This window comes from Ovis aries, chromosome 10 (genome assembly GCF_016772045.2).
Source record: "Ovis aries strain OAR_USU_Benz2616 breed Rambouillet chromosome 10, ARS-UI_Ramb_v3.0, whole genome shotgun sequence".
Classification (NCBI taxonomy): Eukaryota; Metazoa; Chordata; class Mammalia; order Artiodactyla; family Bovidae; genus Ovis; species Ovis aries.
In genome coordinates, this window is record NC_056063.1 from 86,254,520 (window position 1) to 86,277,578 (window position 23,059).

Genomic DNA, 23,059 nt, shown 5'->3' on the forward strand with positions numbered 1-23,059 from the left:
CACTCTCTCAGGCGAGCTGTGACTGAGCCCAGAACTGCCACCAACAAAAGGAAGGGCACCCCTAAAAGCTGTCCCGTCGCGAGTGTCATCTGTGGGGAGCAGCTAAACCCAGAAGTGCTGGGTTCTCAGGTCCCTGTGGACCCTCCGCCTGTCCGGTCTGGGAACTGCTGAAGAGGCGAGCCCTTGGGCTACCCACACCCAGTGCTACCAACCAAGGGGATCTCTGGCCACGTCTCCCAGGACCCTGCCCAGGGGCCCCTCGCCCCCGACACTGCTCACAGGCTGGACTCAAACCCAGGAACGGGCCATCACCCTGGGCTTTCCACCAAGCATGGGGGCCGCCTGGCACTTTGTCCATGAGGGCGTGGGCCTCGTTCATGGTCATGGAGGGAGTTCAGAAGTCCATGCTGACCACCCAAGGTCAGGGACACTCTGTCTTCCCCTGGGGGGCAGAGTGGCGTCAGCCCTCAGCTGAAGCCCTGGTCACACCATCCGACGGTTTTAATGACGTGACTTAGATCAGAATGTCTCAGCGCCTCCCCGAGATAAGGACTTGAGGGCCCGTGGCTCATCCATAACCCAGTCATCACATGGAGCTGTCTGCACCTTCCCCTACTCGGCTAGCAGCACCTTCCCTAACCTCCGCTGGTCCGTGGGGCGGGACGGGTCAGGAGGGGCTGGGTGGGGCAGGGCGGCTGGGCGGGGCCGGGGCGCTGGGCGGGGCCGGAGGCAGGACCGGGCAGGAGGGCTGGCCGGGTCTGGCTGACTAGTTCTCGAGCGCTGTGTTTGAGGTTCACTCACCGTGTGGTGGGGCGTGAGCTGGAAGAGGTTGGGGGACAGGATGGCTGGAGCGAAGAACCGCAGGAAAATGAAGCTGCTCACAGCTGTGTACCGCACGTCCAGGTCATCTGTGGTGGAGACAGACAGCCAGCCTCGTCTGGCCTCGGGAGCCACAGGGAGAAACCGAGCCCGGGAAGAAAACGGGAGCCACTGGGACGAAGCTCGGCTGCGAGCTGCGATTCTGCAGGCAGGGCCGGGCTCCCGCAGGGGCGGGCAGGGCCGGGCTCCCGCAGGGGCGGGCAGGGGCGGGCAGGGCCGGGCTCCCCCAGGGGCGGGCAGGGCCTGGCTCCCGCAGGGGCGGGCAGGGCCGGGCTCCCCCAGGGGCGGGCAGGGCCGGGCTCCCGCAGGGGCAGGCAGGGCCGGGCTCCCCCAGGGGCGGGCAGGGCCGGGCTCCCGCAGGGGCGGGCGTAGACAGTGGAGTGTAGACGGGGGAGGGGCAGACAGGGAGCCCTCCGCACTGGAGGCTGACCCCTCCCAGCAGCAACAGCTGGAGCCCTGACCCTGATGGGAGCTGCGAGTCCCCTGCGGCCTGGAGGCCTCTCCACAAGGCGCCCACGGGCACTCACCCTGGAAGCGCTTGGCGGCCGCCTCCCGCAGGGAGAAGAAGATGTCACACATGACGGTGGGGCAGCTCACTCCCGACTTGGTGATGACGCTGAACACGCGGTCCACAAACTGCCGCAGGTTCTCCTGCAAAGGCGGAGGGCAGTGCCGGCTGAACCCAGCTGTCCCGGAGCTGCGGAGCCGGTCGCTCACCCAGGGCCCCTGGGCGAGACTTCCCACCACAGGTCAGGACCAGCGTGCGGTGGAGTCCAGACCCCACACCCACCCAGGGAGGGCGTAGGGGCACTTTGTGGCCCTGCCCCTGCCAACCAAAGGCCCGTAGATGGCACCACGGGATGTGACCTCAGAAGGCCAGGACCCCTCTGGGCTCTTTAGAGGCACAGACAGTGTGATCCGCCTGAGCCGAGTGTGGTGGCTGGTGCCCGGTGGCCCCCACAGCGCTGCAGTTCAGGTGCCCGGGGTCCCACAGCCCTGCCCGTCCCGAGCGCGCGGCAGGGCGCGTGGGTCTCACCATGTTGCTCTCCAGGCTCTCGCCGTCCTTCAGCCTCACGGGGTCGATCTCACAGGGCTTATGACTCTGGCAAATCTACAGAGAGCGTTAGGGACAAGCCACACGTGAGCTGAGCTGGGGCCCCGGTGGGCGGAGGCGCTGTGAGCTTCCACGGGGTCACTCACGGAACATCTCAGGGCTCGGTTCACAGAGCAAATCGGGATCTAGCCTCAGCCCTCCCAACTGCAGAGGACCCGCTCCCTGTGAAATGTTCTGCGGAAACGCCCCTCCCAGGAAGGGGACCCGGGGCGGGGGGGGGGGGGGGGGGCGGGCGCGGCGTCCTCCCCGGGTCCTCCTGTCTGAGCGGAGCAGCAGGCTTTCTGAAGCAGTTCTCTAACTTGAAAGCGAGGGAGACTTGGGGCGCTCGGAGGCCGCTCGGGAGGCTGGGCGGCGGTGGCGGCGGCTCCGGGCCCCGGGGCGCCCGGCCCCACTGCGGGCCCTCACCTCCTCTATGGCGGGCTTCAGGGTGACGTGCAGATACTGCATGCCTGCCAGCTTCATCGTCTCGTCAATGCACTTGGATGTCAGCGAGTTCCCTCGGAAGATCGTGTTGGGGTCCCTAGGGAGCAGCGTGGGTAGGGAGGCGTCCAGGGAGTGGGGGGCAGCCCTGGCCAACGGACGCCTTGCAGCAGCCAGGGGCCCAGGCCTGCCTGGACCACCCCCCACCACTACGGCCACCGCGGGGCCCCCAGGGCCCTGCGCTCCAAGAGCCGCATCTGGTCTTCAGGGTCTCAGGACAGCCCCGGGGCAAAGGGTGGCCTCGCCACATCTGCACAGACTCCTATGGATCTTTCTGAGCTGTTGGTCCCAGCAAAGCCCACCTCCCAGAACAGTGGCAGGCCCTGAGGAGCAGGGACCCGGCCCCTGATGCCAGTTTCTTGCTGACCCCACAGCCTCGACCTCGGAACCTAGCTGCCCCCGGGCACCCAGCTCCCTGCTTGCCCGCCGCCCACCTTGTTTCCAGGAGGAGAGGCACAGTAGTGAAGGAGCCAGCGTGTTGGTGAAGTCTGCGTGGCTGCCTCCAACTGCCTGGGCCCCCGCCCAGCCCCTCGGCAGGCCAGGACCCCAGAGGGTCTCAGGCCCAGCCGGCACTCACTGGGTCCTGCGGACCTCGGCGCTGGCGATGGCACTGATGAAGGGCACCACCCGGCCGTAGTGCAGGAAGAGCCGCACCAGCGGGATGGCCGCCTCCTGCTTCTCCCTGCAGACCTCGCCCAGGATGTGGGCCGCCGACGCGGAGACAGGCTGGCGCAGGGGCGGGAAGTGAGCCCCTGCCCGCCCGCAGCTCCAGGAGCCACGCCCACCACTCACGCAGCACAAGCCGCTGAGCAGAGGGCCCGCCCCCGACCCTGGGGTCGCAGTCAGAGAAACCGCAAGTCCCGGGCCTACTGGGTTCCCGTGGCTCTGGTGTGGAGCGTGGGGTTCCCGTGTGGGGTGTGGGGTTCCCGTGTGGGGTGTGGGGTCTGTGGCTCTCCTGTGGGCTGTGGGGTCCCCACCCCCAGGAAAGAGAGACACAGATCGCCCGGAGCACTAGGCAGGCTGGGAGGTCCAGGCTGAGGGGCGGGGGTGGGGGGAGGCTGCCAGGTGCCGGGTGGAGGGGGGCAGGGCCCTGGGGGGCGTGCAGGCACCTCCACGTCCGCCGACCTCAGCAGCAGGTCCCGCAGGGGGCTGTAGTAGTCGGAGGAGAACACATGGTCCTCCGTGTAGACCACGTTCAAGCGCAGGGAGCCCAGATCCCCTGGCTTCAAGCTCTTGCTGCCGTTGTCCCGAGGCTGGAGGAAGTACCTGGGGCGGGACCCATGGACAGGCAGCATGAGGCCGCCGCTCCCCAGGGACCCTGCTGCAGGGGCCCTCCTGACACGGGCTGGTCAGCGTGAGGTTAGGGGACTCGGGGACACTCTGCGGGACACCCCCTGCGCATCCCCACCCTTCAGTGGCCGCCCCCCGCCCCCGCCCACAGAGTCCCTGCCCCGGGAGGGTCCCCCACCTGGCCCCCCACGGAGCTTGCAGGGGGGCAGCCCCCATGGTCGCTCTCTCTGGGCTGATCACAGAGCCACAGACTCAGGAGAGGGGTGTGGGAGTGGGGGGGACGGGCAGGGCTGTGAGCAGTGTAGGAGACTGCAGTAAAACCGTTTTCCCTGGAGACTGAGCAGCCCCGGGTGGAAAGACCCTCAGAAATGGACATTAGTGGGGAGGGAGGGCTCATACTGTGGGCTGGGTGGCCCCAGACACAGGGGCACGCAGCGGTGCTCCTGACGGACACCCTCGTCCTCCTGGCCCACCCACGGCCTTGCAGCACCCAGCTGCCCTGAGCACCCCTGCCAGGCAGCCTGAGGTGCGAAGCGGCTGAGGCAGTGGCCACCTGCAGGCCTCCCGTCCAGCCCTGTCCCAAGGCCAGGCTGTTGGTCAAGCAGGACCGCCTGGGAACAGAAACAGGGATTCCAGTTTCCTGGGATGGACGCTCCCTGGGGCACAGCACCGTCTGCCTGCATGTTCACAAGTGAGTGGGCTCTGGGGTGAGGCGTGAGGCAAGTGATCTGCACCTGCCACCCCAGAGGTGGGACAGGGTGGTGAAGCCACTATCGGGGCTGCCGGGCTGTGGGGGCCTCACCAGGCTTCGTGGGGGCTGGACTGCCGCAGCACCTTCAGTGGGACCCTCAGCTCCCCCAGGAACTCGTCCCCGAACTTCAGGTTGCTGGCGTTCCACAGGTCCACCCTGGAAGGCAGAAGGCATGGGGCCTCTTACCGGGTAGCCAGGCAATGGGAACCTCGAAGCCCAGAGCTGGGGCAGGACAGGCCCGCAGGCTACTCTGAGCACAGCTGAAGCCTGAGGTCCAAGCGCTCAGGCCCTTGGAGGGAGAGTGGCTCACCCAGAGCCCCAGCCCACGGCCTGTCGCTACGCGGAGGCTGGGCTTGCAGGATAGACCCCAGCCTGCCCCCAACTGAGTGTCAGAACCCCAGGCTTCAAGGGAAATCCTGACCCACAGGAACGCAAACTGAAATGGTGTCAAATCTGGAGAAGCCCTACAGTTCTCAAATGGTGTCAAATCCGGAGAAGCCCTACAGCTCTCAAACGGTGTCAAATCTGGAGAAGCCCTACAGTTCTCAAACGGTGTCAAATCTGGAGAAGCCCTACAGCTCTCAAACGGTGTCAAATCTGGAGAAGCCCTACAGCTCTCAAACGGTGTCAAATCTGGAGAAGCCCTACAGCTCTCAAACGGTGTCAAATCTGGAGAAGCCCTACAGCTCTCAAACGGTGTCAAATCTGGAGAAGCCCTACAGCTCTCAAACGGTGTCAAATCTGGAGAAGCCCTACAGCTCTCAAACGGTGTCAAATCTGGAGAAGCCCTACAGCTCTCAAACGGTGTCAAATCTGGAGAAGCCCTACAGCTCTCAAACGGTGTCAAATCTGGAGAAGCCCTACAGCTCTCAAACGGTGTCAAATCTGGAGAAGCCCTACAGCTCTCAAACGGTGTCAAATCTGGAGAAGCCCTACAGTTCTCAAACGGTGTCAAATCTGGAGAAGCCCTACAGCTCTCAAACGGTGTCAAATCTGGAGAAGCCCTACAGCTCTCAAACGGTGTCAAATCTGGAGAAGCCCTACAGTTCTCAAACGGTGTCAAATCTGGAGAAGCCCTACAGTTCTCAAACGGTGTCAAATCTGGAGAAGCCCTACAGTTCTCAAACGGTGTCAAATCTGGAGAAGCCCTACAGTTCTCACGAGCATGGTAGTCAGACCCACTGTGGCTGCCCCAGACTCAGGCTTACGATCTGTCCCCAGACACAGGGGCGGAGCTGCAGCCAGGGAGGCAAGAGGGCTGGCGAGGCCCAGAGGGATGCCTGGCCTTGCTAGAGGCACCGCCGCGGGGCCCTGAAGCAGTGGAGCCGTGTGCCTGGCCAGGCCTCACACACAGAGGGGTTTGGAACTTTTGCACTGCACCCGGGAAGACACTGCAAAGTGGCCTCTAGCCACCTCCCAGCATCCTCGTGCTAAAATGATCCAGAAAACTGAGGCTCCTGTCTGTGGATGAGACAGTTACATCTTAGGCAGGCTGGTAAGGACTCCGGGGCCCTCGAGGAGGAGGAAGGGACAAACGGGCCTTGAGGAGGAGAGAAGGATAAACGGGCCTCGAGGAGGAGGAAGGGAAAAATGTTTTTCTACATTGCTTTGTCTTAGTCACGTAAGACATTTTTTCTTAAACTCTGAGTTGTTATGACAACAATCTTTAAGACTAACTTTTTACAGAACAATTCATCTTGCTCAAAGGTGTGTTTTCCCTAAGCTCTGTACTAATGATTATATGAAAACAATATCTTGCTCAAGGACGCTTCTTCCTCTTAACGGGACCCTTCTGACTGACCTTGCTCTTAGGAGCATGCTGTGCGAGGGGGTCTGGCAGAAGTGCTAAAAGCCTCGATCAGACTAGCGAGGGGCACTCCCCACCCCCCTTCTGATGTCTGTGTCAGAAGACTTCTCTCTCCTTTTTCACTGTAATAAAACTTCTGCCAGACAAAAGCTCTGAGTGGTCAAGCCTGGTCCCCGGTCCTGAAGCTAAATCTTTGGAGGTTGCGCTCCAACACCGTTCACCGTAAGCTTCACGGATGGCACCCAGTTTCCAAGCACAGCACAAGGGTCCAGCACTGCCTGGGGATCTTCACCCTGGATGCCCTCACGCACCGGATCTCCAGCTTGTCCACGCCCTCGTCCTCGAAGTCGAAGTGGGACTTGCGGCTGTAGCTGCAGGGCCTGGTCACCTGTGGGCACGGAGAGCGAGCGTCACGCCTCCGCCGGCCCTGGCCGCTGACTCACTCCCGCACAGCCCTGCAGGTGCACCCCGTGAGGGAGGGCTGGCCACCTTTTCCTCCTGGCTACAACGAGCACATCCCAGGGCGGCACAGGTTCTTCACCCAGGCTCTCAGGCTGTGCCTCCAGGCCTCCACAGCCGCCCGATGAGGCCACCGTTGCCCATCCTTTGGAGGGCCCAGGCGGAAGAGGCCAGTGACCCCCCGCACATCCTGACCCACCCCTCCGAGTTCGTTTGCAAAGTCCCCTGACAGCTTCCCACCCTGGCACTCCGCTTCCTGCAGCTCCAGCACTCCGTGCACACGCCTTCCAGCCCCACTCCAGAAGCCCCGCCCACTGCCCCCTGGAGGCGGCGCACCTACTCTGCTCTGGGAGCCCCGATGGCATGGCCGCCACACGGGCACGGCTGCTCCGCCCTCCCCGCGCTGGGCAGTGAACCATGGAGGTGGGAGGGAGACCCTCACGCTCACCTGTGGTGGCCTTTGTGGGGGACAATGGCCTCTCGAGCGGGACCGGGGCTGGCACCTCGGAGCAGTGGTTGGCAGTTCTGTGCCAGCCTGGCCCTCACCCACCAGCCAACTGGTGGTTCTGGTTCTAAGGGGCAGTTGGGGGCTCTCGTTTGAATGCGCTGCCTCCACCCCCGAAACCCTCACTATTTGTGGTGAAACAAGCCTCCCTCTGCTGCTCAGGGGAGACTGGGTGGAGCAAAAAACCCAAACCCAGCCAGCCAAAGCCCAAAGTCTTGGTCGTTCGGGAAGCGCTGATCTGACAGCATCCAACACAAACCCGGGTCCAGCTGGAAGCAGCAAGCAGCCTTTCTGCCCAGGGAAGGAAGGCGCTCCTGGGGGTTCACGCTGCCGGGTGGGAGGGACTCCAGGTGTGGGACAGCACCCCGGGACTCTCCGCAGCAGTGGCCAAGGGCCCTTTGGCCAAGGACCCTGGGGTGTGGGTGTCGATTGTGTTTGTGCCACTGAAACACCGACCTCGAAATAAAACACTTCGTCAAACTGGGGGTTGTTGGTCTTCTTCTTCACCTTCGTCTTCTTCGCTTCTGACCTGCATTCGAGGGGAAGGATCGGATGGAAAACACTTGGATTCCACCAAGGCTGGGCCACCCGGCCCTCCAGGGCACAGACCACCCGGCCTCAACCACCAGCGGCTGTGTCTCCAGCACCAGATGGTATGCAAATCAGGACCCTTTACTGAGCCAGAAACACCCACGTGAAGAACAGGAAGGCTTTCTTCTGACAAACTTTAGGCCATGAAGGAAGCAGAAGGAAGTGAGGCCTACGCAGCCTGCCTGGCCCTCCTGCCTTCGGGAGGGAGCCCCACCCTGGCGGCCTCGCCCACTGCAGCTGAGGCTGTACTTGCCTGCACGGCCCTGCCAGGGTCACGGTGGCGTAGGGATCACACTGCCCGTTCACGATGGGGAGGCCTTGGCACTCGAGGATGCTGAGGGGAGAAGTGGAGGTCAGGAGGGCATCGGAGGCCCAGGGGCCGTCTCTCACAGCCACCCTGAAGTCTGGGAGGGCAGACGTCTCAACAGCTCAGGCCAAGAGCCACAAGTCCCTGCAAAGCACCTCCCAGGCTCCCTTCTAGTAAACAGAGATGGACACTCTGTCAGCGGGCAGCAAGCACCTGTGTGCGCCCACGGGAAGGACAGACACGTTTCCAGTGTTGGCTGAAACCAAAGCACAGGAGCTGAGGGTCGTGTCTACGTGGTGGACTTTCTGAGGACCTAGCCCAGGAGGCAGTCTCTCAGACGGCCCTGAACAGGTGAGAGCGCCAGGGTACAAGGAGCGCCTGTGACAAAGACCAGGTGGTCAGACGTCAAAAGGTCGCTGTTAATTAGACCCAGGCACCTCGGGTTGGTTGATCAGGCCTAGGCACCTCGGGTTGAGGAGTCTAGTGCTTTTCCACACATGGGAAGATACGGGCAGGAGTCTGGGCTCACTGAGATCACTCCTCTGATGGGCATCTCCGCTCTTTGAGGCCAGAGTCCTGGGCTGTCCACCCTGAGACCGTTGGAGGAAGGCGCTGCTGGGGGCGGCTGCACTGGCTGCTGGCTTGGAGGCGCAACACCCTCTGTTTATGACACGGCAGGTGACGTCCTCTGTTGGCAGTGCAGAGTTTCCAGAGCGAAGCCCCTGCCTTCCGACCCCAGGAGCTTGAGGGAGGTCTACGCAGCCCGGTCAGGCAGGAGGCGGGACTCGGTCTGTGCTCTCGGGGGCCTGAGGGCCCAGCACTGCAGGGGCTTCCAGCCCCGGCCTGTGCGCTGCTTCCAACGTGCGCCTCAGGCAGGGAAACCCCATCTCAGGCTTTGCTCCATCCACGGCCCTGGCTCCTGGCTCCCTTTGGGTCTGGATCGTGGTCCACCAGCTCTTGGACTGCCCTTGTCCATCACCTGGCGCCCTGGTCTGTTGCTGGACAGGCCTTGCTCCTGCTTGAACTTCTGGCTGGGTGCTGTGAGCCTCACATTGTCGGTGCCCGGGTTCTGGGCCCCTCTGTGCCATCAGAGGCTGTGGTCTCTTGTCTGAAGAGACTGCTCCGCAGCTCTGTCCGGGAGGTGCTGGCAGCCTCGTGTGGGGACAGTGTGGTCCGCTGGGTGTCCGAGTGAGCGCGTGCTCTCCGCTGGGCTGGGGGAGACTCGAACGGCCCCCAGCTCTGCGGCCCCTTTGCCCTCAGCCCTCTTGCTCACCCCGCCCTGTGGGGCTCCACCCTGCCCATTCGTGCAGGTACAGGGAGTGCCGCCGAGTGTGCCGCCCGCAGAGGATGCCCGGCTCCGTGTCTCGCCTCACTTGCCCTGGGCTCCGCTGGGGGAGCTCGCTGGCTGGCACCAGCGCACGTCCGGGACAAAAGCGGGCCTGCGGTGACGTCGTCTGCTTCCTCCTGTGGGGGCCAACCCCATCCGCATGGCTGCTGCAGACGGCGTCAGCTCTTCTTGGGTCTTTGAGGTGAGGGAGGGCATGTGTCCCACTGTCCCATCCTGGCTGGAAGCGGAGCCCTAACTCCACTCAGACGCCGAGGGTCTGAGTGTCCCGCCTTCCTGCTTTGGGGAGACCGAGGTCCCGTTCACGCCTGCAGACGGGCACCTGGTTGGCTTCTGCCCCTCGAGGGGCCTGGCGGTCCTGGCCCTTCACGGGACCTCCTCTCTCCAGGCAGAGCTCCGTTGCTCCCGCTCTTCGAGTGGGCGACCCTCTCTCCGTTTCTGTGCCCACTGGATGGGGTGGGCTTCAGTAATGTCAGCAAATGTCTTTCCCTTCCACCCTTCTTTCTGGAATGTCGCCCTTCTCTCCCTACTACAGATCCGGTCTGGGGTCATGCTCCTCCCTCTGTGAACTAACTTCTCACTAAACAAGAATCTTGGGCACATTTCCAGGGATGGGCATGAAGCCGTGAGCTAGCCAAGGGCTCCTGTGAGGGGCCCAGGGAGGGGCAGACACCCCGAGGGACCCAAGGAGGGGGCTTGTGTGAGGGGCTGACACCCCGAGAGGCCTAGAGAGGGGTTTGTGTGAAGGTGGCACCCTGAGAGGCCCAGGGGCTTGGTAGCCCAGCAGCCACAGTGGGACAGTGGGTGGATCTCCCCGGGAGGAACACACAGGGTGACCCGCCGGGTGGGAGGAGGTCCTCAGTCGGGGGGCAGGAAGCTGCGGCCCTGGGGCTAGAAGCAGGAGGAGGGACTCACTTGCCCCACACTGTGCCAAAGGCCCAAGTTCAAGGCTAAAGGATTCTGATCACATCCAGTTGTGAATCAGGAAGAAGGCAGGAGGGTGGGCTCACTCTGGAGCCTCAGGGACAACGGTGTCCTGGCAGTAGCTTAGTCGGGGAGCAGCTCCTCATGCACCTGGCGTCTCAGAGGCGTGCCTGGACGTGGGGCCAGCCACCTGCCAGATAGCCACCTGCCGGCTGGCACCGCCCCTCCTCACCGACCAGCACTCGGAAGGCTCCGAGCGGCAAGGGGACAGCATGACTGCAGCCACCCAAACATCTCAGAGAAAAGGAAACCCGACATGCTGCCTCCTAGGTTGCACACGGGAGACCCATTCTGGGCTCATCAGCCTCCTCCCAGGGACGTCGCTGCACCAGCTGCACAACCTGGCCCTTGAGCCTGTTCAGAGCCGTCTGCCCAGAGCCCGTCTCAGTGGGAAAGGCACAACCCAAGCTGAACTCACAGAAACAGTGCACACTCACTCCTGCAGACCTGCAGGCACACTCACACCTGTGTAAACTCACCCTTGCAGACCTGCAGGTACACTCAGGCGCACACTCACCCCTGCACACCTGCAGCCACACTCACACAGGCGCACACTCACCCCTGCAGACCTGCAGATTCACTCACACAGGGGCACACTCACCCCTGCACACCTGCAGCCACACTCACACAGGCGCACACTCACCCCTGCACACCTGCAGCCACACTCACACAGGCGCACACTCACCCCTGCACACCTGCAGATTCACTCACACAGGTGCACACTCACCCCTGCACACCTGCAGCCACACACACACAGGCGCACACTCACCCCTGCACACCTGCAGCCACACACACAGGTGCACACTCACCCCTGCACACCTGCAGCCACACTCACAGGCGCACACTCACCCCTGCAGACACACCCACAGGTGCACACTCACCCCTGCACACCTGCAGCCACACTCACACAGGTGCACACTCATCCCTGCACACCTGCAGCCACACTCACACAGGTGCACACTCACCCCTGCACACCTGCAGCCACACTCACACAGGTGCACACTCACCCCTGCACACCTGCAGCCACACTCACACAGGCGCACACTCACCCCTGCAGACACACCCACAGGAGCACACTCACCCCTGCAGACCTGCAGGTACACACCCACAGGGGCACACTCATTCCTGCACACTTGTACACACACATGCACACTCACCCCTACAGACATGCAGGCACAGAGCCACAGGGGCACACTCCTTCACACTTGTACACACACCTGCAAGCACACACTGACAAGCGCACACTCACTCCACACTTGCGTGCACACCGTCACACAGGTGCACACTCATTCTTACCTGCACACAAAGTGGTGCACACATGCACACTCACCAAGCATTATGGGTAGAAGCAGCTGAGATTTGGGGGTTGAGGTCAGAGGTCAAACCCCAACTCACCATTTCCTTGAGCATAAAGCCAGGGGCGTGACCCCAACCTCTGGTAACCATCACCCTGAGTGACTGGTTACTTGCAAAAACCAAACATGCCACCTCCGGGGTGAGCGTGTGCCTCACGAGGATGTTCAGACCATCTCTGGGGAAGCCCCGCTTCTGGGAATCCTGACTCATCTGTTTACAAATCATGACCTGCCCACTGCCTGGGGTCAGGTTCAGAGCCAAGCAGACCGGCGGTGGGGCCGTCCCGGGTCTTACCGCGTGGCCAGTTTGTGGCAGATGGCGCCTGAATCGGTGATGACCTCACTCAGCCTCAGCTCCAGGTGGACCTTGCCCTGGAAGGCACAAGGACAAGGGGTCACGGGGGCCATGAGCAGCGGGGGCTCACGGGCTCCCATCAAGGACTGGTGACAACTGACCCTGCGTGGCACCCACGGCCCGTCTCCCTGCCCAGCTCAGATCCCAGGGTTTACGTCTTCAGCCCTCCTGCTTCACGTTGGGCAGGATGTTAACGCAAGTGCTGCGTCAGAAGAAAGAAAAGGAAAAGGCCCTGAGGGCAGTGTCTGCAGCACGTCCGGCTGCTGCTTGGGCTAAGCTCACTGCACGCTGGGGGCCTCGGGCACACTTGGTGTCTCTGTGTCCGCCATGAGGCTGGTCGGAGGTCAGGAGCCTCAGCCCTGCTCTTCAGGAAGGAAGTCAGTGCTCATGGATGCTCTGGGAGAAGGGGGCAGGGCTGGAGGAACACAGCTGGACTGGGGCTGTGTGTGCAAAGGGCCCCTGGCTGAGGACAGCAAGTGGGCAGGACGGACAGGTGGACACAGCCAGGGCATTATCGGGGCTGCAAACAGAGCAGGGAAGACCAGCCCCCAAAAGCACAACAGGAGGAGCACGGTGTGGGTGCTTCTGTGAGTGAGCGTGACGTTAAACTGGACTGACTTTCCTCAGAACGGAGCGGCACTGGGTCACTGTCTCCAAGTTCCTTTCCGAAACCTCCCACGGACACAAAGGCCATTGGCTGCTTGGCTGCACACGTAAGTGTCCCCTGGGCTTGCTCTGACCCCAAAGGGAGCCATGCCCTGACCTCTCCAGGGAGGTGGCTCCAGAACCCCTGCCAGGCTGAGGGCTGGGGTGGTCCCCTTCCCACAGGAGGGTCAGCTGAACCTTGCTCATTAGCTGTGAGCCCAGGCAAGATGTAGTGAGACTGCCAAGGTCTCACTCTTGCATTACGCTGGTCTGAGAGAAGAGAGACTCGGGGCAGAGCACTGAAAATGCTGACTTCATAGACTTCCCCGTCTTATTTAAGGGGGATGATGACTGAAGAGCATCACAGACCCGGTCACACGGAACATCCACTGCGACAGACCAGCCTGGCTTCAAATACACGTCAGCAGGTCTAGAAAGCATCGCAGCCACTCTCAGGCCACGCTGGAAACTGAACTAGAGCTCAGTGACAGGCAGAAAGCTAAAAATAACAAAATATACGGAGATTAAACAACACATTCCCAAATAACAAGGGGGCCAAGGCAGAAGTTTCAGGGATAAAAACTTTGAATTTGTTTCTTTTCCTAAGTTGACATGAAATTAAGCATCAAGATTTATGAGATGCAGCCAAAGCAACATTTAGAGGGAAATTCAAAGCAGTGAACCCAGATATTGGAAAAGATGGAAGGTCTAAGAGTCAGTAATCTAAGCTTCCACCTCAGGAAACTCGCCAAAGAGAGACTAAGTCTAAAGTGCCAGAAGAAAACAAATAACTTGAGTCAAAGCAGAAATCAATGAAACCAAAATAGGAAATCAACAGAGAAAATACATAAACCCAAGCTATTTTAAAAAACAACAGTAAAATTGGTAAACTTCTAACCATGCTAAAAAGGAGAAAGAGGACACACGTTACTAAAACCAGAAATGAAAGCGAGGCATTGCTGCCGGCTCCAGGAAAGCAGCTGTGGTTCTGACAGCGTGGCTGAGAGCCCCAGGGGGCCACGCACACTTGCATCAGCCCACAAGGGCACACGCAGGCACACCGGGGCCTGGCGGGGCCTGGGTGGTGTCGGGGGCCCTGCCCAGGTGCACGGCTGTTGGCAGGCGGGGTCCGGGGAGGGACAGGGCCCAGACCCCATGCGTCTCTGAGTGTGAACAGGCTAACCAGCACGCCCTGGGAAGCCTTTCCTGTGACTTCCAATGACTCGATAACGACTTCAGAACTAAAAGCTAAGCTTTTTCAAAAAGGCAAGAGCAAGAGAGCCCTGCGCTTGCCACCAGCGCGGCGTCTAAATCTGGGGGCTGAGCAGTGGGTCAGCTGCGGCTGCAGGCGGAATCTCTCGGGAACAGCAGTGACGGGAAAGTGCGGGCGGAGGCAGCGGGGACGGGCGTAAAGCGCACGCGGCACACGTGTCTGACCGCCTCCCGAGGAGGGGCCGCCCGGCCACCGAGCAGCGGCGGCCGCTGTCATCCTGCAGCGTCGGCGCCAGTCGGGACTCGTCACCGCCCCTCGCTCTGAGTGATCACAGGCCCCACTGCCTCCCGCAGCACGTGGGGCCTCGGTCAGAGTCGACCAAGCGTGAGCACCCTCACCACATCCTGGGCATCTCAACGCACCCCTGTGCCATCTCTCTGTCACAGTCTGGGCATGGCCCCAGTGGTCATGAGGCGTCCACAGCAGAAATCCTGAGCCCTGGCACACAGCTCCAAGCTCAGTGGAGGCCCCGGGTCCACGAGGAGGCATGTGGACACTGGGCCAGGAGCCCCGGAAGGCCTCCTGGGGCCCCCAGAGGATTCGGTCTGTAATCCTGCTGTTTGACCCCCGGGAAGGCCTCCTGGGGCCCCCAGAGGATTCGGTCTGTGATCCTGCTGTTTGACCCCTGGGAAGGCCTCGTGGGGCCCCCAGAGGATTCGGTCCATAACCCTGCTGTTTATAAAACCTCGTGTGATGGGGAGGAGCCCGAGGCCCAGAGCACCAGGGCCACGCTCCGCTGAGCTCAGTGCAGGCCAAGCTCAGCGCCGACTGGGGCTACCACGCTGCTGCTGGCAGAGGCTCTGGTCTTGGAACCAGGCGCGGCCTGGGCTAGGGGACAGGCTGACCAGGAGCACAGGCAGGGTCACCAGGGAAGAGAAGATGCAAGCAGGCCCCGCAACGAGCGTCTCCTGGACCCTGGGCCCAGGCCGCGGCCCTGGTGGGGGGAAGCCCCGGGCCTGGTCAAGGTGGCACTCCCAGTTAACATATGGCTGGGGCACCGGGTGGGCCCTGGGGATGCTCAGGCCACAGGGCCTTCATGGGGCAGGGAGCCAGGACACACGTGGGCACCTCCGGTAGACAGAGGCCCACAGCCTTAGGTCTTCTCACCTTACTCTCTTTTTATCTTCCATTACCTGTCACGTTCTTTTGCATTTTACATTTTTAAGCTGCACAACTAAGTCTGACAGCGACCGATGGAATAAACAAAACGAGCCACCCAGGAGGACACACCCGGGGACAGCCTGCTGCCCTTCCCGCTGAAGACCAGAATGCTGCCACAGTCAGGCCACAGTCAGGCCTCCGCCGCCCCGAGGCACCTGCGCCCGTGGGCTCCCTGGGCCTCACCTGCACTTCAGAGTCAGCGTCCACATGCTGCAGCTGGAACCACGTGTCCCTGTTGTGGTACCTCTGCAGGTCTTCCTTCTGGATGGCCACCTTTCCTGGAAGACCCAAGCAGAGGAGCCCAGTCACGAGGGGCCGACCTGCCCGCCCGGCTGCCCGGCCAGCAGCATCTCCACCCTCAGTGTCAGTCATCTCAGACCAAAACTCAGGATGAAGCGCTGGGAGATGGACAGTGCGGTAAGGTCACAGAGGCCACATTTTGTCTCGGAAGTGCCACGTCCACCCGGACACACCCCGTCATTGCCATGGCGTCCACAGCCTGGGGCTGGGCGGGCTCCTCCTCCCATGTCACCCAGACTGTGGCTCAGGGCACCTGGGGGATCTGACAGATCGGGGGGCAGCTCTGCCAGGGGTGCTGCCCGGGCCCGCAGCGGGGTGTGGGATGGGGTGAGGGGGCAGGAACTCAAGGCAGCCACGTCACAGCCCCTCCTGCCCCAACATCCATGCTGTGGCACGTGGTGGGTGGTGTCTACTGAGGACGTTGCCGCCGGTACCCCGGAAATGTGTGAGCTCGCATGAGCCATGGCTGAGAACTCACACGTGTGCACACCTAGTGTGTGTGTGTGCTTGAATGAGCTACAGCTTAGAACTCACGCGTGTGCACACCCAGCTCATGGGAGCATGCACAGTCGGCTCACAGTGTGTGCACGTGTTCCCGTCAGGCCTGCGGAATGAGCCGGTTATCACCTGCCTGGGTCTACGAACCAGTGTCTCTCGACGTGTGATCATGGGCCCCCTGCATCCAAACAGCTGCAGGGCTTTCTAATGCAAGTTCCCGGGCTTGTTCCAGAAGAAAAAGCAGCCTCCGGGGTGGAGGAATCTCCAGAGGAATTCCTCCTGGAATCTGCATTTCCACAAAGTCTGCAGGAAACTCCTAGGGTCCCAAAGTTTGAGGATGCCCACTCTCAACAGCTTTACGTTCCTGACACAGGCTTGGTACTGAGGAGTCAGAACGTCAGGAAAACGCACACATAAACACGCGTGTGTGACGTGTACTACCTGGTCCAGGATCACAGTATTTAAATTTGTCTACAACCGTCACGCATTGTTCGGTCACTTTTTCTTTCCAGGAAAGCAGAGGGGCAGTTAGCAGACGCGTGTCCACAGCGTGGAGTGACAGAGGGCACCAGCCTGCCCACCTCCCCACACTCGGTGGCCTCGAGCGCAGGGACCACACTGTCCAGCAGGGGAGGGGGAGCCTGGCCACGTGAGCACCCTGTTACACGTGTGTGTGCACACGCCCACATGTGCACACATGTCCCAAATACGCGGTAAATCACACACGGAAACAGGAACAATAGAGGACAACATAAAATTAAACGTTTTAAAAAGTCAGTTGCTTCCTTTTGGAGCTCAGGACACACAGCCTAACTCAGGACCAGTCTCGTCACTAAAGACAGCACGACTGAAGAGCCCGGAGCTGGCGGGCCAGCCCTGCCCTCACCCAGGACACGCAGTCCTCCTCTCCAAGGAGGAGGGCCCCATCTCGGGCTTCCGCGAAGATACGTGCCGGCTCTCATGAGACAGGAGCACTGGCGGCCTCACAGGGAGGCTGCCTCGCGGTCCCCAGACCTGCTGTCCCCTTGCTTCATCCAGCAGCTGTCTGGGGGCAGGCGGCAGGTTGCTGATGCGGCCTGGTCCCTGAACAGGCGGCCTGTCCTGCGAGGCTCCGGGCCTCCTGCCTCGTCAGGTGCCTTGCCTTCCCGTCTTTCTGCCTCGTGCTTCTCCCAGACACCGTCCCACCAGGCTCTCCCATGATGCGCCCTGCTCTCTGGCTCCCCTGGGAGCTGTAGGTGGCCTCGCTGGGGCCTGGTCCCATCTGCCAGGAGGGGGGAGGTTTGCGGAGAAGGACGCCCTGCTGCTGGGCTTGGGGGCTCAGGGATGCCCCCACAATACAGGAGGCGGTAACAGAGCCAGGGCAGAGAGGAGGCGTCACCCCAGAGGGTCCCGCACACTCTGCACCTGCAGCCCTCCTTTGTCTCGACCCTCCTCCGAAACCCGCTGTCCCTTCCCTAGGGTGCGCTGCTAGCCCGCGTCTCCAGCTCCTCCTCATCGCTGAGGAGCCTCCCCGCCATATGCGCTCTAAGAGGAGTCGAAAATGCTTGCTTCTTCTTGCTAGTCTATCTTCTGTCTAGTTTTGCAAGGGCACTCAGAGTACCCAGGTAGGTGAGACAAGGTTTCTGCCCCGCAGTTTTCACACTCTGGACTCCAGACATCGACAGATGCCCCTGCCGGGCACAGGCAGGAAGTCAGAAATGAAACAGGGACATGCCGTCCCAAGAGCCGGGGGCTGCGGCGCCGTCCCCTGCCTCACCTCCGTCCCCTTGCCCGCTGTCCCCGCAGCATGTCAGCACGTCCACCATGGACCTCAGCTCACCTCCCACCATCACACGCGGTGGCTCAAGGCCAGCCCTCTGTCCACCTGCACCATGGACGCAGCACACCTGGCTCCGAGGGTCAGCACCGATCCCTGCTCACGTTGACCTTGCTGGCTCAGCTCTGGCCACGCAAGCCGGATCCTGCCCCCCACAGGCCTCACAGGGCACTGAGGCCACGGCACTCAGAGTCAGATGAGGAGCCCATGCCAGCGAGGGGGCAGAGGGCACAGGCACACAGCCGCAGAGGCTGCCGCAGGGGGCAGGCTGCAGGAGAGCCGAGGGCGCAAGTCACGGCAAGGAGGGCCTTCCTCCAGTCAGCATCAGCAGCCCGCCTCAGGCTCCTCCCCCGCCACCTCGCCTGGTTTTGGGGGGCATCTCGCCAGGGCCTGACGTGAGCTCCCCCTCCTCTGACTCCTGTCAGCAGGCAGAGCCCCCAGGAGAAGACTGCTACGTCTCTGCTTGGCTCCTACAAAACTCTACCCTTCTCCCCGATGGGAATATGACTTTGAGTCTTGCAGGCATGAAGCCACAAGAAACAAACATTTCTTGGAACTGAATTGGGCAACACATTTCATTGAAAGGGGATAAAGGAACGCTCAGATTCCATGATTAGTTCAGCTGGGTAGGAGGGCTACATTTGAAGTTTGAGATTTTAAGTAGCCACAGTGTTTTCATGGTTTTTTTACTGGAGTAGGGAGGAGCCACATATTTAATACTCAAATGACTTCTACAACTTACACATCGGTGCTACTCTTTATTTTTGGAAGTGCTTAATTCAGATTTAAGTGGGTATTATAGAAACACAAAATAAAATCTGAAACATCCAAAAGGATATAAAATAGAGCCAAGAAGAAGCTTGTCTCTCCCCTGCGACACAGTTTCCACCTTGCGGTCACCTCTGTCACCAGCTGCCAGCCTGTCCTTCTAGAGGCTGACCACGTCAAGAACACGTGGGCGTGCACTCTGTGCATGCCAGAGGCAGTGCTTCCACAGGCTGTCCTGGGGAGCACCGACCTGCAAACTGCTTAAATGTGCCCAATGGGTCAAATCCATAGCTTCCCTGATTGATCTGGGTGACATCAGGTCACTGTATCCCCTGGGCCTCACCCACTCAGGAGGACAGACTCAGGACCCACTGAGGAGGAAAGGCGAACGGCCTTTCCACCACTAAAACCCGTGTGTTACTTCTTCTGGTGGCACTATACCTGCTGGGGTCTGTTCTGAAGAGAGAAGCATGCCAGGTAGTTCAAGAAGGGGCATGTGACAAGGGGACAGGCACGGTGCAGGGGGCGCAGGAAGGCGGGCAGCCAAGGGTGGCTCCTTCAGGACGGCAGCTGAGGAGGGACAGCTGGACGCATCCCAAGACAGGCGGGGGCAGAGACACTCTCGCACTCCTGTTCCCCTGGTGTCGAGCAGGCGCACGGAGGCAGAGAGAGGAAAGGGGCCTGCAGACTTGAAGGGAAGAAAGAAGCCTCTACTTACAGAATCTACAGGAAAAGCTACTAGAGCGGCTGTGTTCAGCAAAACCCCAGATACAAAGTCAGCACGTAAAAATCAAGCATATCTGTGCACAGAAGCGATGACAGTGGAGCCCAAAACTGAAAAGGCATGACACACCCATAAAACGGTGGCCTCATGGCTTGAGCCTGTGTCGTGCTGCGTGGGAAACCTGTCTACAGCGCCAAAACCATGAGCAGAGGGACAGATGTACATATAAACACACACACGCACACACACGCGTGTGCACACGCACATGGACGTACACGCATGCGTGTACACACACGTGTGCACACACGTACACACATGTGCACACGTGTGCGCACACACGCACACACACACACTCCCCACACATAAGTGTGTGTGTGCCTGCAAGATGTGTATGCTGAGAACACATCACAAAACCCTGAGAACACATCACAAAACCCTGATGAAAGAAATTAAAGACCTAAGGATGTGGAGAGACATACCATGCTGGAGGGTCTGAGACTCAATTTTCTTAGTGTTAATTCTCCCCAAATTAATCCACAGATCAATGTAATCTCAATTATTTTGGAAATTGAGAAGTGGATCAAAATGTAAATAACAATTCAAAAGACCTAAAATAGCAAAACAAGTCTGAAAAAGGACAGAGCTGATGAGCTCACAGGACTGATTTAAGACTTACTGTGAAGATAAAGGAATTGAGACAGTGTGGTGTTGGTGTGAGGAAAGGAGTGCACATCAGGGGAACAGAACACAGAAGCCACAGCTAGACCCATGCGTGCAAAGTCAATCGAGTCTCAGAAGACGCTAAGGAACTTCAACTGGACATCTATAAGGAGAAAAACAAGTCTTGCTATGTGTAAAGTATACTTAAAATAGATCTAAATATAAGAACTAAAACCAAAAACTTTCTAGAAGAAAAAAAGAGAAGATCTTCACAACCCTGGAGTAGGAAAAGAATTCTTAGACATGACACCAAAAATACAAACTATAAAAAAGTCTTTATAAATTGGAGTTTATAAAAGTTAAACCTTTTGCTCTCCAGAAGACACTAGTTAGAAAATGGGAAGACAAGTCAGAAGCGAGAGGGGAATGCCTGCAAGCGCAAGTCCGGAAAAGGGTCCGCACCAGAGCACAGCTTAGACCTGGGAATCTCAACAAGACAGCCTGACTGAAAGCGCAGAGGATTCAACAAGTCACCAAAGCAGAGACGGAGGGCAAACAAGCACACGAGAAGATGCCCAAATAGCTCTTCATTGTGAAAAAGCGGGAAAAACTACAGTAAGATACTGCCCGCGTGCCAGAATGAAAATGAGCTGAGAATAAAAGAAGCTGACACAGGCGCTGGGGCAGAGTCCAAACGGGGCAGGAGGGGAGCGGCGCCAGTTTCTGCCGAGGCAAAGACACACCGCGGGGAGAAAAAGCATCCTCCTGCTCTTGCAGGTTCTCTGGCCTCTGCAACAAAAGAAACAAAACGAGGGAAACCAGACATGTTTATTAGCATGCATCTCAGATATGTGAGGGGAAGCCTGGCAATGAGTAACTCCAGGAGGCGGCAGCAGCTCGGAGCATCCCCACCTGAAACAGTCAGGGGTTTTCAGAGGAGTGATGACACAAAGGAGGGGCTGCAGGGAGTCCGAGTTTCAGGGGGACTAGAGGCTCAGAGGGCTTGCTACGTGGGCGCCTCGGGGGGCACCTCCAGGCTGATCGGGATCTGGACTTGTTCCGGGTTGCAAGGCAGAGAGATTTCCATGTGTCTGCTTCTTCTCAACTGCCTTCAGCTCGAACAATTCCTCATGCCAAAGTGGCCTATTCGGGATGGCAAATTCTGCCGTCTTCTAAGGCCTACAGAATGCCCCAGCACTCTCACTCCTAGGTATTTTCTAAGGGAAATAAAACCATTTGTCAACAAAGACCTAGGCAAGAAAATTTAGGGCAGCTTTGTTCACAGTCACAAAACACTGGACACAGCCCCACCCCCATCTGGTGATGAGTGGGCGGAAGCGGCCTTCCCTGTGCCGGGCACAGTGCACTCTATAGCTCAACGAGCTGGCCTACGGACCAGGGGGCCAGGCTCTCACAGCAAACCCCTGCCTTTCACAGAGAAGCTGCAGGACGGCCCTCCCCCCGACAAAGGTGGGAGTCGGTGGGAGGGGCCCCACCAGCCACCCTCCCAGAGCTGGCCGCCCTGACCCGCCATGACCTCCACCACGCTCACACGAGCATCTCTGCACCCTCCCTGGGGCACCCGGGACCCGGCCCGCGGCGGGGCCACACGGGGCTGCACAGGCAGAACCAGGCACTGTGCCCTCAGATCACATGGCAGACGCGAGAAGCCGCTGACACTGTGCTCGTTTCTGTGACACAAATTTATACCCTAGACTGTGGTTTCTCATCCCGGTAACAACATAATTGCTAGTCATAACTTTAAATTACCCCTGGAGATCAGACAGCCTCTTATTTTTATGGTTGTGAGAAAGATTTTGAAAACTCTAAATCTGGTTGCACCCTGACACATCCTAATTTTAAAGCCACCAGGAATTGCTAAACCACGATTTTGCTAGTTATCTTTAAAAATAGCAGGTGCCTTAAACAGAATGATTAATAAACATCTTTGTTGTTCAGCTCGCTCAGTCATGTCTGACTCTGTGACCCCATGGACGGCAGCAAGCCAGGCTTCCCTGTCCTTCACCATCTCCCGGAGCTTGCTCAAGCTCATGTCCATCGAGTTGGTGATGCCATCCAACCATCTCGTCCTCTGTTGTTCCTTTCCTCTCCTGCCTTCAATCTTTCCCAGCATCAGGGTCTTTCCCACTGAGTCAGTTCTTCAGATCAGGTGACCAAAGTATTGGAGTTTCTGCTTCAGTATCAATCCCTCCAATGAATATTCTGGACTGATTTCCTTTCAGATGGACTGGTTGGATCTCCTTGCAGTCCAAGGGACTCTCAAGAGTCTTCTCCAACACCACAGTTCAAAAGCATCAATTCTCTGGTGTGCAACCTTCTTTATGGTCCAACTCTCACACCCATACATGACTACAGGAAAATCCATAGCTTTGACTAGATGGGACTTTGTTGGCAAAGTAATGTCTCTGCTTTTTAATATGCTGTATAGGTTGGTCATAACTTTTCTTCCAAGGAGTAAGCGTCTTTTCATTTCATGGCTGCAGTCACCATCTGTGGTGATTCTGGAGCCCAGAAAATAAAGTCTGACACTGTTACTGTCAAAGTCTGCCCATCTATTTCCCATGAAGTCATGGAACCTGATGCCAGGATCTTCGTTTTTTGAATTTGCTGAATTTTAGGCCAGCTTTTTCACTCTCCTCTTTCACTTTCATTAAGAGGCACTCTGGTTCCTCTTTGCTTTCTGGAATAAGGGTGGTGTTATCTGCATACCTGAGGTTATTGATGTTTCTCCCAGTAAACTTGATTCCAGCTTGTGCTTCATTCAGCCTGGCATTTTGCTCCCTCAGGTAACACATCATATTCCAAACCCACCGCGCTGTTCCCTTTCCTCCTTGAACAAACCCTGGTGTGTCCAGCAGCAGCTGGACAGACACCCCGGCACCGCGCAGGGAGCCCAAGGCCACGGGAAGTGAGGGCTGGCGGACACAAAAGAGCCGCTCCCACAGTGGCAGGGGACGCAGCCGGCGCCGAG

At 59.3% G+C, this 23,059-nt stretch overlaps 2 protein-coding genes across 12 annotated transcripts in view; one reads left to right on the forward strand and one right to left on the reverse strand.

Annotated features, from left to right (window-relative positions):
* RASA3 (RAS p21 protein activator 3) overlaps positions 1-23,059 on the reverse strand; it is a 101,136-nt gene that overhangs the window by 14,088 nt on the left and 63,989 nt on the right. For 10 of the 11 annotated variants that reach the window (XM_042255112.1, XM_060394247.1, XM_042255111.1 and 7 more), the window contains 12 exons: positions 15,485-15,579; positions 12,163-12,239; positions 8,130-8,210; positions 7,742-7,814; positions 6,633-6,709; positions 4,566-4,670; positions 3,583-3,739; positions 3,051-3,199; positions 2,399-2,513; positions 1,916-1,990; positions 1,407-1,530; positions 802-908 (listed from right to left, as the gene is read on the reverse strand). In XM_042255112.1, the coding sequence (XP_042111046.1) occupies positions 802-908; positions 1,407-1,530; positions 1,916-1,990; positions 2,399-2,513; positions 3,051-3,199; positions 3,583-3,739; positions 4,566-4,670; positions 6,633-6,709; positions 7,742-7,814; positions 8,130-8,210; positions 12,163-12,239; positions 15,485-15,579 (1,235 nt within the window). The remainder of the gene's footprint in view (positions 1-801; positions 909-1,406; positions 1,531-1,915; positions 1,991-2,398; positions 2,514-3,050; positions 3,200-3,582; positions 3,740-4,565; positions 4,671-6,632; positions 6,710-7,741; positions 7,815-8,129; positions 8,211-12,162; positions 12,240-15,484; positions 15,580-23,059) is intronic. The other variant, XM_060394248.1, reaches the window with a different exon arrangement.
* Positions 2,263-7,765, forward strand: LOC121820483 (uncharacterized). The gene is made up of 2 exons (XM_042255115.2): positions 2,263-4,454; positions 4,942-7,765. Exons 1-2 carry the CDS (start codon positions 4,409-4,411, stop codon positions 5,805-5,807), a joined length of 912 nt encoding a protein of 303 aa, XP_042111049.1. The 5' UTR covers positions 2,263-4,408; the 3' UTR covers positions 5,808-7,765.